The 18,365-nt window shown below is 40.6% G+C and overlaps 1 protein-coding gene across 4 annotated transcripts in view; it reads right to left on the bottom strand.

The window, feature by feature from the left end:
- The window catches only part of nek4 (NIMA-related kinase 4), a 55,384-nt gene that overhangs the window by 6,765 nt on the left and 30,254 nt on the right, over nt 1-18,365 (bottom strand). For all 4 annotated transcript variants that reach the window (XM_078543345.1, XM_078543342.1, XM_078543343.1 and 1 more), the window contains exons 11-13: nt 8,191-8,257; nt 7,298-7,413; nt 4,994-5,088 (exon numbers count right to left, since the gene is read on the bottom strand). In XM_078543345.1, the coding sequence (XP_078399471.1) occupies nt 4,994-5,088; nt 7,298-7,413; nt 8,191-8,257 (278 nt within the window). The remainder of the gene's footprint in view (nt 1-4,993; nt 5,089-7,297; nt 7,414-8,190; nt 8,258-18,365) is intronic.

The raw sequence follows: 18,365 nt of genomic DNA, 5'->3' as shown, positions 1-18,365 counted from the left end.
TCAGTATTATTGTCAGAATATTGTCAGGGCCCATAGCCTTTACAGTATCCAGTGCCTTCAGCCGTTTCTCAATATCACGTGGAGCGAACTGAATTGGCTGAAGACTGGTATCCGTGATGATGGGGACCTCTGGAGGAGGCTGAGATAGATCATACATTTGGCACTTCTGGCTGAAGATTGTTGCGTATGCTTCAGCTTCATTTTTTGCACTGATGAGGTGGGCTCCCCCAACATTGAGGATGGGGATATTTGTGGAACCTCCTCCTCCAGTGTGTTGTTTAATTGTCCACCAACATTCACGACTGTATGTGGCAGGACTGCAGAGTTTAGATTTGATCCAATGGTTGTGGATTCGCTTAGCTCTGTCTATCACTTGCTGCTTATGCTGTTTGGCACACAGTCCTGTGTTGTAGCTTCACCATGTTGACACATAATTTTTAGGTATGCCTGGTGCTGCTCCTGACATGCCCTCTTGCACTCTATAGTGAACCAGGGTTGAACCCCTGGCTTGGTGATAATGGTAGAGTGGGGGTATGCTGGGCCATGAGGTTGCGGATTGTGGTTCGGCAAAATTCTGCTGCTGCTGATGGCCCACAACATTTTATGGATGCCCAGTCTTGAGGTTCTAGATCTGTATGAAATCTATCCCATTGAGCATGGTGGTAGTGCCACACAACATGATGGAGGGTATCCTCAATGTAAAGACGCGACTTCCTCTCCACAAGGACTGTGGTGATCATTCCTACCGATACTGTTATGGACAGATACATCTGCGACAGGTAGATTGGTGAGGACGAGGTCAAGTATGTTTTTCCCTCTTGTTGGTTGCCTCACCACCTGCCGCAGACCCAGTCCAGCAGCACTGTCTTTTAGGACTTGGCCAGCTCAGTCTATACTGATGCTACCGAGCCACTCTTGGTGATGGACATTGAAATTCCCTACCCAGAGTACATTCTGTGTCCTTGCCACCCTCAGTGGTGTTCAACATTGAGGAGTACTGATTCATCAGCTGATGAGGGACGGTACGTGGTAATCAGCAGGAGGTTTCCTTGCCCATGTTTGACCATGAGACTTGATGCCATGACACTTCATGTGGTCCAGAGTCAATGTTGAGGATTCCCAGGGCAACTCCCTACTGCATACCACTATACCACCAATTCTGCTGGGTCTGTTCTGCCGGTGGGACAGGACATACCCAGGCATAGTGATGGTAGAGGACAACTAAAAAAGAAATAAGGAGATAGAAGATTAAATATGAGGGTAAACTAGCCAGTAATATAAAAGAAGATTGCAAGAGTTTTTTTAGATATATAAAGGGTAAGAGAGAGGCAAAAGTGGACATTGGGCCACTGGAAAATGGCGCTGGAGAAGTAGTAGTGGGGAACAAAGAAATGGCGGAGGAACTGAATAGGTACTTTGCGTCAGTCTTCACAGTGGAAGACACGAGTGACATCCCCAAAGTTCAAGAGAGTCGGGGGGCAGAGATGAGTATGGTGGCCATTACCAAGGAGAAGGTGCTAGGAAAACTGAAAGGTCTGAAGGTGGATAAATCACCTGGACCAGATGGATTACACCCCAGAGTTCTGAAGGAGATAGCTCAAGAGATAGTGGAGGCATTAGTGGTGATCTTTCAGGAATCACTCGAGTCAGGGAGGGTCCCAGAGGACTGGAAAATCACTAATGTAACCCCCCTGTTTAAGAAGGGAGTGAGGCAAAAGACGGGAAATTACAGGCCGATTAGCCTGACGTCGGTAAGATTTTAGAGTCCATTATTAAGGATGAGATTTCAGAATACTTGGAAGTGCATGGTAAAATAGGGCAAAGTCAGCATGGTTTCATCAAGGGGAGGTCATGCCTGACAAATCTGTTAGAATTCTTTGAGGAGGTAACGAGTAGGTTAGACAAAGGAGAGCCAATGGGTGTTATCTACTTGGACTTCCAGAAGGCCTTTGACAAGGTGCCGCACAGGAGGCTGCTCAGTAAGATAAGAGCCCATGGTGTTAGAGGCAAGGTATTAGCATGGATAGAAGATTGGCTGTCTGGCAGGAGGCAGAGAGTGGAGATAAGGGGGTCCTTCTCAGGATGGCGGCCAGTGACTAGTGGAGTTCCACAGGGATCAGTGTTGGGACCACAACTTTTCACTTTATACATTAATGATCTAGATGAAGGAACTGAGGGCATCCTGGCTAAGTTTGCAGATGATACAAAGATAGGTGGAGGGACAGGTAGTATTGAGGAAGCGGGGAGGCTGCAGAAGGATTTGGACAGGTTAGGAGAATGGGCAAAGAAGTGGCAGGTGGAATACAACGTGGGGAAGTGTGAGGTCATGCACTTTGGTGGGAAGAATAGAGGCATAGGCTATTTTCTAAATGGGGAGAGAATTCAGAAATCTGGAGTGCAAAGGGACTTGGGAGTCCTAGTCCAGGATTCTCTTAAGGTTAACTTGCAGGTTGAGTCGGTAGTTAGGAAGGCAAATGCAATGTTGGCATTTATTTCGAGAGGACTAGAATATAAAAGCAGGGATGTGCTGCTGAGGCTTTATAAGGCTCTGGTCAGACCACATTTAGAATATTGTGAGCAATTTTGGGCCCCGTATCTCAGGAAGGATGTGCCGGCCCTGGAGAGGGTCCAGAGGAGGTTCACGAGAATGATCCCAGGAATGAAAGGCTTAACATATGAAGAACGTTTGAGGACTCTGGGTCTATACTTGATGGAGTTTAGAAGGATGAGGGGGGATCTGATTGAAACTTACAGAATACTGAAAGTCCTGGATAGAATGGACGTGGGGATGATGTTTCCATTAGTAGGAGAGACTAGGACCTGTGGGCACAGCCTCAGAGTAAAGGGAAGACCTTTTAGAACAGAGATGAGGAGAAACTTCTTTAGCCAGAGAGTGGTGAATCTATGGAATTCATTGCCACAGAAGGTTGTGGAGGCCAGGTCATTGAGTGTATTTAAGACCGAGATAGATAGATTCTTGATTGGTAAGGGGATCAAAGGTTACAGGGAGAAGGCGGGAGAATAGGATTGAGAAACTTATCAGCCATGATGAAATGGCGGAGCAGACTCGATGGGCCGATTGGCCTAATTTCTGCTCTTATGATCTTATGGTGGTTTCTGGAACATTATCTACAAGGTATGATTCCGTGGGTATAACTATGTCAGGCTGTTGCTTGATTAGTCTGTGAGTCAGCTCACCCAATTTTGGCACAAATCCCCAGATGCCAGTAAGGAGGACTTTGCAGTCAACAGGACTGAGTTTGCCGTTGTAATTTCCGGTGCCTAGGTTGATGCTGGGTGGTTGTGAGGTTTCATTCCTTTTAGACTTTTTAGCTGTTTGATACAGCTGAGTGGTTTGCTAGGCTAGTTCAGAGGGTATTTAAGGGTCAACCACATTGCTGTGGGTCTGGAGTCACATAGGCCAGACCAGGTAAGGACGACATGTTTCCTTCCCTAAAGGTCACTAGTGAACCAGATGGGTTTTTCTGACAATTGGCGTAGTTTTTATGGTCATCATTAGACTTTTAATTCCAGATTTTTATTGAATTCAAATTCTACCATCTGCCGTGTTGAGATTTGAACCCGGGTTCCCCAGTGCATTACCCTGGGTTTCTAGGTTACCTGTCCAGTGACAACACCACTACGCCACAACCTCCCCATCAGCCACGATCGTACATAAGGAACTCCAAATTTCATTCCCTAGTTACCAACTCCATGCCTCTCCCTGGCAACAGATTGAGGGTAAGTCAGTCTGTTCACAACCTTGGTGTCACATTTGACCCCCAAATGACCTTCTGGTCTCTCATTTGTGCTATCACTGAAACTGCCTTCGTAACATTGACTGACTTCACCCTTGTCTCAGCTCATCTGCTGCTGAAACCCTCATTCATGCCTTTGTTTCCCTCTAGAATTGACTATTCCAATACACTCCTGGCTGGTCTCCCAAATTCTACCGTCCGTAAAATTGAGGCTATTCATTTCTAAACCCACACCAAGCCCTGTTCATCCATCATCCTGAGCTCACTGACCATCACTGGTTTCCAGTCAAGCAAAGTCTTGATTTTAAAATTTTTATTCTTGTTTTAAAATCCCTCCATGTCCTTGCCCTTCCCTATCTCTGTAATCTCCTCCAGCCCCACAATCCTTCTGGATATCTGCATTCATCTAATGCTGGCCTCTTATGTATCCCTGATTTTAATTGCTTCACCATTGGTGAAGCACCTTCAGTTACTTAGGTCCCAAGTTCTGGAATATCCTTCCTATACCTCCCCTCTCTACCTTACTTTCCTCTTTGAAGACACTTCCTAAATCTACCTCTGAACTTTTGGTCATCTGCCCTAATATCTCCTTATGTGGCCTGGTGTCATACTTTATTTTATAATGCTCATGTGAAGTGCCTTGGAACATTTTATTATGTTAATGGCACTACAAGTAGTTGTTGTTAAATTTATCTTTTACTTATTTGAACCTGCTTCCTTTTCCCACTATCATGGTTTCATGTGAAGTGTTCTGCACTTAGCTTTTCCTATCCCCTATTCCTGTGCAAGGTCATCTTCTCAGGTCACTCAAGATTAATGAGCCCCAGTTTCTCTGGTCTTTCTTCAAACTCAGTCTGTTGAAACTGCCCTGGTGGCTTCCATCATTAATAATACATCAGCTGCCTTTTAGCATAGTGGCATTTTGCCTCACAAACTTATTTTGCACAAATCTTTCAAGGTTTTGTGTCACTTTGATGATCCTATGATACCAACTGATCAGTGTACTAAACAAGCAGCAATGCATTATTGGTGAAAGTTATTTCTCCAACCCACATATTGATATAGGGGCGCACTTCATTGTTTCTCAGTGGATCAACCAGCTATCACCAGTGAAGGAGACTCAAATAGAATGCTAACCAAGTCTATCTTTGAGGCAGAAATAGTTTCCTTGTAAATTGATACCCAAACTAGAAATACCATCATAAAACAAAAAGGACAAAAGTTTAAGTACTCACGCTTCTTTGCAGTCCCCCTCTGATTTGTCAGTTGAGCTGGTTGAAGAGCTATACTCGTCATCATCTGAAAAGCGATGGGATGACTCACTTGTCCTCTGGCAAAATAAGGATAAAATAATGTATTAGTTCAAAACATGAAACAAAATGTAGCTTTTTGTATATTCTTCCTTCAGTCAGTGTGTTGTTTTGGAAGGGATGTAATTTTTAAAGCACCAAATAATACTTTGTTACAATCATCCAGATTTCTGCTTATGACTTGAGGAAATACTGAAGTACACCATAATCTCTCTTTAAAATACAACAGAAAGCATATATCAACTCAGCTGTTATGTTAAATTGTTTATGTGTCATTAAGTGCAATTATCACAAGGTGAAATATCATAGTAAAACATTACACTATTTAGTTGGAGTCTTTTAAAGTTTATACTGGCTGATTCAGAAACATTCCTCATGGGTAATCTGGGATCTGACAGTTATGACATTTAGTGTGATTTCATTTTGAGCCAGAGAAAGGTGCAACTGAGGAAATGAGAGCACAATGGTCAGTGGAGGCAGGCAAGGAGTAGAACACACTGGAGAGGGAGGGAAAGAGAGGAGAGTACAGCATAGTACAGCAATTGGCAGGGAGGTGAAGCTCAGGGGGTAAGCAAGGCACAGAATTTTAGAATCAAACTATTGCACCTTGAAGGAATTAGGGGACTTACCTGTTTTTTTAGAGTGAGGAACAGGTCAAACTGTAATGGCAGCTGTTCTGAGAAATCGTTTTCCTTGCATCTGTTTTCTGATCAGAAGGCTATATGGGAGAACATGTTTTGTTTGTCCAATCAGAGTTCTGAATTTTGAATTTGTCTTTAAATTTTCAGAATTATTTTTTGCTATGAGTAATATGGTCACTCATGGAGAAAACCATGACTTCCTGTCTATAAGCCCGCATTACGTTATTAAACTGAGGAGAATGAGGGAGTCTTATGCATATTCTGGAATGGTAGTCTCAGATGCAGTGACAAACACAGTGGTGTTGAAGGATTGAGAGACTCTACTTTTTGGTTGAGTTTCCTTTTTTCCAAAATGTAGGAACAGGCTTCCAAATGAAAACATTCATGCAAAAATGGCAAAACCACAAAAGACATCTTTAGAGATATTTTTAATGGATGCTGATGGGAACTATGTAATTTTTGTGGTTATGATGTTAGAAATTATATATGATCCTTGTTTTTAGTTAGTACTAGTTATATTATGATGTTGTGTCTAATGCTATGTCTTTCGGTTACTTTCAACACAAGATGATGGTTGAAAGATTTTTCCAAAAAATATTCCGAAAGGCTTTATTGGCTGCCTGTTCACTTTCCTGCTGGTTAATTTATTGTATCTGTTTGCTGACTGAACATTTTTGATGCATTGCATTTTAGCTCCTTCGTCCTTCTTAATTAGTACTTTTCATCCTAACTTGCTCACTGGTTGTTTCCTACCTATTCAGTTATGGTCTCTTGTTTAATGAATGTTGTCTACTACAATCAAGTGTAACATGTACTTTGCATATGTTAGAAACTGTGGCACCTGAAAGCGATAACTGCACATTAGATGCACATACAGATTAGATTTCCCATGGCAGTTCTTGCATTGAGCTGGTTACACTACATAAAAGATATGGTATCATAGACATTTATTTACAGGAACTGATTCTAATTCTGTTTTTACATAGTATTCTAGAATTTTTGATCAGTATTTGGGGCATTGAATGCCAAAACTACTCGTTTTTCTTCAAAAATTGTGAGTGGCCTTTATATATTATATATACATTTTTCTTTACTTGATACATTTTTGCACTAAAAATTATCTGGAATTTCAAATTAAGCAATTTATTTAAAAACGTATCTCTTTAGTGCTATAAATAAACAAAATTAATGGATAATTAGAATCAAGTAACTGAATTAAAAGGAGACTGCACAGTAAAGACTTTCAATAATTTTAATAAAATTCCAAAATGCTGCCTACTGCAGTCATGTTTTTCCTTTTTAGAAGTAAAATCATTAAATGGGTCACTTGTTTAATGGACAATTATACAATAAACAGAATAATTTTATTTTAAAGTTTCAGCAGCAGTCATGAAGACTTGAGTCTAAGTTCCTTTAACTGCTGAAAGCAGTGGAAACTCAAATTCATTAATACTCAAATATAAATTCCTTTGTTGTCTTCCAGTAGGAGTTAATGCACTGGTGTGCAGGAGGTTTTGTTTTGTATGACTAATTGTAATCTAAATGGTACAGAATACATTACAATAAATTCTAATGAGCATAACATTACCTTTCGATGATAGATAGCTATATCTGATAAGGATTGGCTGACTTTCACCTTTTTGTTCTCTTCATATGAGTTAGCTTCTAAAGCCCCACAATGTGAGCTCCTTCTTGAAGTGGAAACTGGTGAGGAAATCCACACAATTGGAATTAGTGTAATTTTATAAATTAGAATTATAGAGTATTACATTGCATGTGTGACAGAAGTGGGATAAGGCAACTCTATCATGTAAAGATACTTGGAATATTGGTAACTGCGCACCAGACTGGATTGAGAAATGTTTACAATGGTGAATGGACTAAGCAAAATATTACAAAGCTGTTAGGGGGTGGTGGTGGTAGTAGGAGTCCTATAATTATATCAATCCAGGTGGGAAGCCTTTACAGCAGTTATTGACATAACACAGCTAAAATGGAAGGAGGAGGGAAGGAGTGTTTTACATAAAAAGTACCTTCCTGTACATTTTCTATCTTACATTGTTCCTACTTGGTTTTAAAGTCCAGTGAACAGCCAGCCTGATGGCTCAGGAAGTTTTTCCACTGAGTAGCTGTGTCTTGCAGATTGGGAAAGTCTTGGATTTAATCTCCAGTCCATCAGTGGCAGGAACATTGTAGTTGAGCATTCCAGGAATGTTGGAATTGGCCATGAAAGGCAAAATTAATGAAAAATTTGACTTTCGGTTATTGTGCAGCAATTCACCTATGACCTCAACTAAAACCAGGATTGAGCTTGGCTCCAACAGCCCCTATCAAACAGCCCACCAACAATCACTGCCTGGACTGTAATGGCCATATGAGCAAGATACCAGAAGGTTTGCAACACTTCTAGAATTGTACCCTACAAGGAATCAGCGCCTCCAAGAGAGAAAACAAATTATAGAAAGAAACACCAGTGGGTACCCGAATAAGGATACTTTTCTTGAGATTGTTTTAATCTTCTTCGTTCTCTGGCAGATAATGGGCGGTCCTAAGGTAAAACAAAAAAAATTTAGAATGGAATTCTCAAAATGTAATTTAAATAACTATTTCAATTATACGGCAAGTCATTACTTCTTCTGCTCACTTGCCTTTATCAAAAATCATCTACGTATTCAAACGTTAACAATTATAGCAACAACTTATATTTATATAGCACCTTTAATGTCCCAAGTTGCTTCATAGGAGCGTTATAAAATAAATATGACACTGGATCACATAAGTCAAATGAACAGAAACATGTTAAAAGAGGTAGGTTTTAAGGAGTGTCTTAAAGGAAGAAAGTGAAATGGAGAGATATAGGGAGGAAATTGCAGAGCTTAGGGCCTAAGAGCTGAAGGCATGGCCAACTATGGTGTAGCAATCAAAATCAGGCATGCTTAAGAGGCCAGAGTTAGATGAGCACAGGTATCTTGAGGAAATTACAGAGATAGGGAGGGTTGAGGCCATGGAGGGACTTGTAAACAATAACGAGAGTTTTAAAATCAAGAAGTTCTTGACTGATCAGTGAGTACAGGGGGGGATAGGGGAATGGGACTTTGTACGAGTTAAGACACGGGCAGGAGAGTTTTGGATAACTTCAAGGTTATTGACAGTAGAATGGGGGAGACCAGCTAGGAGTGTATTGGAATAGTCAAGTCTAGAAGTAAAAAAGGCAGGAATGAGAGTGGGGCACCACTTGTAACAGTGCAGAAACAAGAAGGGAAGCCATTACAATTGATACTCTGGCTACAATTAGATAGCTAAGAATAAAACCACGTGAGGGCAGTCCCACCCAGCTGCATGTCAGTGGAGGCATTGGAGGAAGATGGTGTGGTGTGGTCAGCCAATGCAAAGGCTACAGATAGGCAAACTATCCTTCTTCATCCTTCTCGACCTATGTCTCAGTCACATAGGATTTCACTTGTGATTTTGAAAAGAGCCATTTTGGTACTGTGGCGGGGACAGAAACCTGATTAGAGAGATTTAAACATGCAGTTCCAGGAATAATGGGCACAGATTTGGAAGGCAACAACATGTTCAAGGACTTTGCAAATATATTTTACAAACTCTTAGATTCATTTCTGCTATTGTCCTGTAAATCAAAACTTCCATTTTCATTCCCCTTTTCAGAGTTGCACATATGAAGTAATGGAACTCAGCAAAATGTTAACAATCTCAGTTTGAGCTTGTGTGGAATATTTGTTTTTGACTCTGAATGCTACTGAAGGAAAAAGTCAGTTCTGTCATGACAATGGCTGATTGTGGTAGTGGGCTCCAATATTAGATACTATACAGTACTCTGTACTAGATAGTGGGTCACCTGACCTGGGGGTTGGAGGTAAGATAGCACATGTTGGAACCGTTCTTGATAGAATTCAGTTAGTGCAGATATGTGTTCATGTTAAGAAAATGTATTATCAATAAAGTTAGCTCAGCTACAATGTCAACGGCCTGTGTGAAACCAAAAAACAGAACGTGGTCTCAGAAGTAAACCAAACGTACAATGGAGGTTTCGAAACCACTGGCAGAACTCAGTTTGGAGGGAAATCGCGCTGAAAACTGGAGGAGGTTCCAGCAGCGATTTGAGCTGTACCTCACAGCGACTGGCCGTGATAAAAAAGACCCTCAGGTACAGTCTTCCATCTTCCTTCACATAGCAGGGGAAGAATCCCTAGAAGTCTATAACACATTCGCGTTTGAAAGTGATGAGAAACGAAATGATTTGAAAGAAATAAGGGAAAAGTTCGAAGCCTGCTGCAGCCCTAAGAAAAACATCACATATGAAACATGCTGATTTTTTACGTGCACGCAAGGCAGTGACAACATTAGTCAGTATGTAACTGAATTGACAAAATGAGCTAAATCATTTGAATTTGGACAGCTTGAAGAATCACTCATCCAATATAGAATAATTTGAGGAATCGCAAATGACACTCTGAGACAGCGGCTTTTGAGAGAAGTTGATCTCACGCTGGAGAAAGCAATAAATATCTGCAGAGCGGCAGAGATAACAAAATGTCAGATTAAACAGATGACAGAAGACGATAAGCTGCACACGATCAAGCGTTAGATGCAGTTAAACAAAAACAGCCCTGGGAAAGAACAAATAGATAGTCTGAATGTAAAAAGAACAAAACTGCTATTAAAACATTTAAATGCACCCAATGCGGAACAGAGCATTTACCACATAGTTGTCCAGCCTACGGAAAGCAGTGTAAGAACTGTGATAAACTAAATCGCTTTGCTAAGATGTGTAAATCGAAGAAAGTGCATGCGATTGACACAGTCACTGAAACTGAACTTAACGTTGGTGCAATAATAACAAATTCAAAAGAAGATGAATGGAAGGTTAATTTAAAAATTGCCAACATGATAGTTAATTTCAAGCTTGACACAGGTGCACTAGCAAATGTCATTCCCATAAGCCTGTATCGTAAGATAAGCAAAGAAAAACAGCTAACTAAAACTAAAGTGAAGCTGTCTACTTTTACAGATGAAAACATTGCAGTAGAAGGCAAGAGCACATTCAAAGTGAACTACAAAAAACAGTCTCGAGCACTTCCATTCATAGGTGAAAACTGATACAAAACCCATTCTTGGAATCAAAACTTGTGAAAATCTGAGGCTAATCAAGAGAAAAATGACTGTAACCACTAATGACATCCTGAGCAAGTATAAAGATGTGTTCCAGGGGATTGGTTGCCTAAAAGGAGAACACACCATCAAGATTGACGCAACTGTGACACTCAAAATACACCCGCCCAGGAAAATACCAGTAATTCTGAGAGACCAACTGAAAGCAGAGTTGGACAGAATAGAGAAACTTTACATCATCAGGAAAACTGAAGAACCGACAAAGTGGGTTAATCCAACTGTAACTGTAGAAAAATCAGATGAGAATCTCTGAGTCTGTCTGGGTCCCAGAGACCTAAACCAGGCAGTACAAACAGCGCATTACCAGCTGCTCACAGTAGAAGAAATCATGTGTAAGCTAGCTGATGCTAAATACTATTCAGTCTTGGATGTGAGTTCAGGGTTCTGGCAGATCAAGCTGGATGAACGCAGCTCCTATCTCTGTACCTTCAACATACCATACGGGCGATACAGGTTTTTACGCTTACTTTTTGGTATTATTTCAGCTCTTGAGACGTTCCACAGAACAGTGAAGCAGCTGTTTGAAGGGTTAGAGGGCATGGAAACCTATATTGACAATGTTCTGGTCTGGGAAGCCTCACGAGAAGAACATGACCACAGACTGAGGCAGGTGGCCAGAACTAGAGAAAGGAACCTCAAGTTGAAGAAGGAAAAGTGCAAAATAGGTCTTCATGAAATCAAGTACTTGGGACATGTACTAACAAGTGAGGGACTGAAGCCGGACCCAAGTACCATAGAACCATAGAGCACTACAGCACAGAAAACAGGCCATTCGGCCCTTCTAGTCTGTGCCAAAATATTATTCCGCTAATCCCATTGACCTGCACCCAGTCCATAACCCTCCAGACCTCTCCCATCCATGTATCTATCCAATTTATTCTTAAAACTTAAGAGTGAGTCCGCATTTACCACGTCAGATGGCAGCTCGTCCCACACTCTCACCACTCTCTGAGTGAAGAAGTTCCCCCTAATGTTCCCCCTAAACCTTTCACCCTAAAGCCATGTCCTCTCATGTTTATCTCTCCTAATCTAAGTGGAAACAGCCTACTCGCATTTACTCTGTCTATACCCCTCATAATTTTGTAAACTTCTATCAAATCTCCCCTCATCCTTCTACGCTCCAAGGAATAAAGTCCTAACCTGTTTAATCTTTCCCTGTAACTCAACTCCTTAAGACCCGGCAACATCCTAGTAAATCTTCTCTGCACTCTTTCAATCTTACTGATATCCTTCCTATAGTTAGGCGACCAGAACTGCACACAATATTTTTTATTTTTAGAGCTCCCTCTACACTACCCTGACAGTGTAACCCCCCCCCCCCCCCCCCCCCCACTTTACACCTAGTGTCAGCATCGAGCTCTCCCAGAGACAGCAAGTAAAATCAAAGCAGTCGTGAACATGCCACCCCCAGAATGTAAGAAAGACTTGGAGAGGTTTTTGGGAATGGTGACCTATCTTGGGAAATTCATTCCAAACATGTCAGACCTGACGGCACCTCTCAGAGAACTTCTACAAAATGATGTGGAATGGCACTGGGAACAAAGTCACCAGGAAGCATTGACCAGTCTGAAGAGAACACTGACCCAGGCACCAGTGTTAAAGTATTATGATGTCAAGCAGCCAGTCAAGATCTCAGTGGATGCTTCAAAGACTGGCCTGGGAGCTGTCCTCTTGCAAAATGAGGCACCAGTGGCATACACTTCAAAGGCAATGGCTGAAACACAGCAGTGGTATGCCCAAATAGAGAAAGAAATGCTAGCAATTGTGTTGGCCTAGAACATTTCCACCGGTTTGTCTATGGCAAGACATGGAGGTAGAGTCTGATCATAAGCCTTTGGAAGCTATACTTAAAAAGCCCCTGAACTGTCCACCACCAAGAATTCAAAGATTATTAATGCATCTGCAGAAGTACCAGGTCAGAGTTAAATACAAACCGAGCAAATGTACATTGCAGACACTCTGTCACGTGCATACCTACCCATCATGGAGGAAGTGGATAAAGAAATGGAAGCGTAGGTTCACATGCTGACAAAGAACTTACCTGTTGATGTAACCAAACAGGATAAGATCAGGGAAGCCACCAAGAATGATGCCACCGTGAGAAAACTGCAGCAGATTGTGCAAACTGGCTGGCCCACACATCGGGGTGGAGCCCCTTCTGCTGTACAAGAGTACTGGAACTTTCATGAAGAACTTAATGTACCAGAAGGAATCCTTTTCAAGGGAGAAAAGATCACAATTCCTGCAACACTGAGGAAAGAAATGCTGTAGTGCATACATGAAAGTCACCTCGGCATAGAAACATGCAGGTGAAGAGCTCGAGATGTAATGTATTGGCCTGGAATGGGAGCACAAATTGGGCAAATGGTCAATGCGTGTGCAGTGTGCCAAAAGTACAGTAAATTGCAACTAAAAGAACCACTTCAACCACACAATGTTCCAGAGAGGCCCTGGCAGAAATTTGGAGTGGACTTGTTCACATTTGACAACAGTGAGTACCTGCTAGTAGTAAATTATTACTCAAAGTTTCTTGAGTCTGTGCTGCTGAGAAATGATAGTAAGAGCATCACAGTAATAAATCATTTTAAATCAATTTTTGCTTGCCAAGGCGTACCTGAAATGCTCGTCTCAGATAACGGTTCACAATTCTCAGGCACTGAGTTTCACAAATTTGCACAGGACTGGGAGTTTTGCCACATTACATCAAGTCCCAAATATCCACAATCCAACGGAATGGTGGAACGTACTGTGCAGACCTTAAAACACCTGTTGAAGAAGGCAAAGGCAAGGGACCCCCAACTGGTTCTGCTGGATTTCAGGAATACTCCATTAGAGGGCATTGGATCATCTCCAGCACAGCTCCTGATGGGGAGAAGACTAAGAACTAAGCTTCCAACTGTGTCCCAACTGTTATTTCCACAGCCAGTGAGCTGCAGCATGCAGGACCTGCTCAAACTGAGACAGCAGAAGCAGAAATAGTACTTTGATCTCTGCCTGACCTGAATATGGGAGAGACACTGAGGATTCAGCATGAAGGGATCTGGAATTCTGCTGTTGTCACAGGAATCACAGGAGATCCAAGGTCTTACATTGTGCAGACTCCAAACGGACAACAGTACAGGAGAAAATGGAAATTCTTATGGAAAACAAATGAAATGCAACCCTGCTCTGAACCAGAAATTGTAGCTGAAGATCAAAAACCAGAATGCGCCAGTGAAGCAACAGATAACCAGACAAAGCCTGAGTGTCCTGAAAACTGTCCAAGGGGTGATAGTGACACAGAGCTGGAGAAGGCCCCATGACTTTCAAAATCACCTCTTTCACCATTCAGAACATCCAGTGGAAGAATTGTGAAAAAAAAGAGATACAGAGATAAGTAAAAGACAAAATGGACTGATCAAAACAGTGAGAAAAAATAGATATGAGACTTTATGTACTTGAGTTGTATAAAAGTTTTTTTTTTTAAAAAAAAGGCAATTTCATAACAATAGCTGATTGTAGTAGTGGACTCCAGTATTAGATACTACACAATACTCTGTACTAGATAGGGGGTCACCTGACCTGGGGGTTGAAGATCAGATAGCACATGTTGGAACCTATTTTAATAGAATTCAGTTAGTGCAGATATGTGTTCATGTTAGGAAAATGTGTTATCAATAAAGTTAGCTCAGCTACAATGTCGATGGCTTGTGTGCATCATTGAAACAAAAAAAACAAGACAATGTTTTGCAAATAAATGAATGAGTTCTTGAGTGCCAAATTCCTCTCTGATAATACATCCTATTATTTCCATAATAAATATGACAGAAATTAGGCATTTTTGACATTGATGCTTCTTTTTTCTATCATGGCATTAACAGCTGGTTCACTCACTCGATCCAACTTGCTATAATACACAAAGCCCAGAATGTACATACTTTATACGAAAATCTAATAATTTTCATAATATCTTTTCTGGTTTACTGTAAAGTAGGTTTACGGGAGGTTGTGTTTTTCTGTGTGTGTGGTTTAATTACATTTTGTAGCCAAGCAGATTGCAAGTTGAAGTTATCAAAAGAAGTAAGGCACAGAAGTGTCTTTGAAATGCTAAGTAGGTAAACATGATTGGAGTCTTAGCATGTCAGGTGTGACAAGAATTTGCATTTTTAGATAGATGAAGGGAGGTTTGAGTTTCAAAGAAGTTAATGAGAATATTGGCAACATGAAAAGATTTATATTATGAGAAAGGTGATGTTCCAAAGGCATATGGAAACAATGGAGTTTACATGTTAAAAAGGGAGAAACATATATAAAGGAGAATGAGGCTATATGTCAGGGGAAGGCATTGTAAGATCTAACAGAAGTGTTTGAAATAGCCTTAATGAAGCCTCCAGCATTTGTGCATAAGCCTGCTGTCTACAGAAACTGAAACCGGAGAAAGCCATTTTGGAATTCTACTGTCAAGGCTATTGTGTTAATTTGCTGGATCGGTTTAAAATCTAAAATCTATTTTTGGACAGTTGCCTTAAAGGGGGTGTAACTGTGAGTCAGGTTAATTAGGGATTTTAGGAGTTATTATAATAATAATTTGTAGTTCTATGTATGTGCTTGAAATCTTTTCTTTTGTTAATAAATATTTTAATTTAGTTTTTTAAAAATCTCTAAAAGTCTTGGTGGACTTATCACATCTGAATTCAGTGCACGGATCTCGAAAAAATACAAATTGCAAAACCTTTGTGATAGCGCGATCAAGTTTCCGTCATGGATTTTACCCTCCTGCTGCACATCATCTGCCGCGTTAAAACAAATTGGGGGCTCTTTGCGGGATATTTGAAATTCCTTGATTGGTTTGGAGTTGGTGAATCTTAAGGTTACGAGTACGAGAAGCACTTTGAATTCAGGAGTTGGTATGAAGGATTTTACAGCGGCGAGACTTCAAAAATGGCTGTATCCATGGCCAAAACAGTTTTGGAAGTGGAAGATATAACTCTGATTGGGTTACAAAAGTATCTAAGGGTAAGTTAACAGAGTTGGCAGACAAGTTGCAGTTGAGGTTACCTGTTACCTTGGGCAAAGAAAGCTGACAAGAGTTGAAGTGATAGCACAGCATGTGAAGTTGGAAGTAATACCTGACAATAGTGAGTCACAGCTGGAGGCAGTGAGACTTCAGTTACAAACAAAGAAGCTTGAATTTGAACAAGCAATGGAAATGAAAAAACTTGTAGAGGCGGCAGAAAAAGGGTAGAAAGAGAAAGAGTATTTCAAAGAGAAATGGAAATGCGAAAACTTGATCTCCTGAGGAACAGTTAGCAATGGAGGAGAGGGTGAAGGAAAGAGACAGAGAGTAGCAACTTAAAAAGTTGGACTTTACAAAAGAGATGCTGAGGAAGGTCCTGATGATGAAAAAATCCTTCAAACTAAAACCCAGAGGGGAGATGTTTAAATTTGTGCAAAGTCTTCCAAAGTTTGAAGAAAGAGATGTGGAGGTGTTCTTTATTTCATTTGAGATGACGGCTAACCAAATGAAATGGCCACAAGAAAACTGGACATTGCTTTTACAGTCTAGCTTAGTGGGTGGAGCTCATGAGGTTATGCTTCACTGTCAGAAGTAGTGTTGGTGGATTATGATGTGGTAACAAAGCTATTTTGAGCGCATATGAATTGGTTCCTGAGGCATACAGGTAGAAATTTCAAAACCAGCCTGGGCAAACTTATATTGAGTTTGTGAGAGTAAAACAAAGTAATTTGACCAGTGGATACAGGCATTAAAAGTAGGGACAGCATATGGAGCTCTTAGAAAAGTAATTATTTTGGAAAAATTTAAAGATTCAATTCCTTTGGTGGTGAGAACTCATGTGGAGCAACGAGGGTTAACATGAAAAGATTTATATTATGAGAAAGGTAAAGTTCCAAAGATATATGGAAACAATGGAATTTACATATTAAAAAGGGAAAAACATATATAAAGGAGAATGAGGCTATGTGTCAGGGGAAGACATTGTAAGGTCTAACAGAAGTGTGTGAAATAGCCTTAATGAAGCCTCCAGCATTTGTGCTTAAGCCTGCTGTCTGCAGAAACCAAAGCTGGAGAAATCCATTTTGGAATTCCACTATCCAGAGCATTGCGATTAATTTGCTGGATCTGTTTAAAATCTAAAATCTATTTTTGGACCATTGCCTTAAATGGGGTGTAACTGTGAGTCAGGTTAATTAGGGATTTTAGGAGTTATTATAGTAGTAATTTGTAGTTCTATGTATGTGCTTGAAATCTTTTCTTTTGTTAATAAATATTTTAACTTAGTTCTTAAAAAATCTCTAAAAGTCTTGATGGACTTATTCTGAATTCAGTGCACGCATCTCGAAATAAATACAAATTGCAAAACCGTTGTGATAGCGTGAACAAGTTTCCCTCGTGGATTTGATCTGCCTGGTACACACCATCTGCCGTATCATAACAATTGCAACAGTCATTCAAGGGTGGAACAAGTTATTCAATTAAAATTCAAGCATCTTGCAGTTTTGTTTGTGTATATAAAAGATTACAAGTTCTTAGGTAGTTTAACAGACACATTTAAACTTGCTTTGTGCTGGTTAATTTCTTTTCCTAAGTTAATTGGATTGTGTGTCTGAAGCTATCAGAGACAGAAACATCAGATGATATTGCATACTAATTTTATGTAACAATTGGTACAGGTAAATAAGTTTTGGATTTTTTACTGGATGTCTTTCTTGGGATCTGTATCTCCAACCACTCCTTCAGGTGAACCCTTTGCCCGTTATGAATTGAAGCTTGCCTTTGAAGCCTGCCCAGTATCTAGGTAACTTGTAGCGAGCCTAGCAGCTTGGAAACAAAATGTGTAAATTACATGGTGTCACTCAAACTTTCCTGACTTTGGAAAGCAATTGAATCAATGTCTCACTAGACCATGGCTTAGGTTTTAAATTGCCAAGGAGATTTATTAAACAGTAAAACAAAAACATTTATTAAACATTAAAACATCAGACGATCAGAACAAAACCCACAACATAAAGGTTATGATTCAATGTCCTTATATCTAGTTCAATTTGCGTTGCAGCTTACCACAGCAGATGCAACTGTTGTTATTTTCTACCTTCTGAGGAGAGATAGTTAAGCCCGTAAGTAAATCCAGTGTCACTGCTTGTTTGTTTACTATTTAATAAAAACAGAAAAGGTTGGAAATACTCAGCAGGTTAGGCAGCATCTGTGGAAGAGAAAAACAGAGTTAATGTTTTAGATTGATGACCTCTCATCAGAACTGGGGCACGTGAGAGATGTAACAGGTTTTAAGTGCAGAGGCATAGACAAGGAGGCTGGGGGGTGAACAAGAAAACAAGGTCTGTGAAAGAGTGGAAAGCAGGACAGATTAAATGACAAATGGGATGATGGCACAAGGCAAAGGGAAATGGTATCGGAACATGTAAAGAAGTAACATGGGGCCAGAGGAGGTGAAAATGGGGATAAC

The sequence above is a fragment of the Cetorhinus maximus genome, chromosome 6, assembly GCF_964194155.1.
Source record: "Cetorhinus maximus chromosome 6, sCetMax3.hap1.1, whole genome shotgun sequence".
Taxonomy (NCBI): Eukaryota; Metazoa; Chordata; class Chondrichthyes; order Lamniformes; family Cetorhinidae; genus Cetorhinus; species Cetorhinus maximus.
Note: the sequence above shows the minus strand (reverse complement) of the source record. Positions and strands in the feature narration are given on the sequence as shown.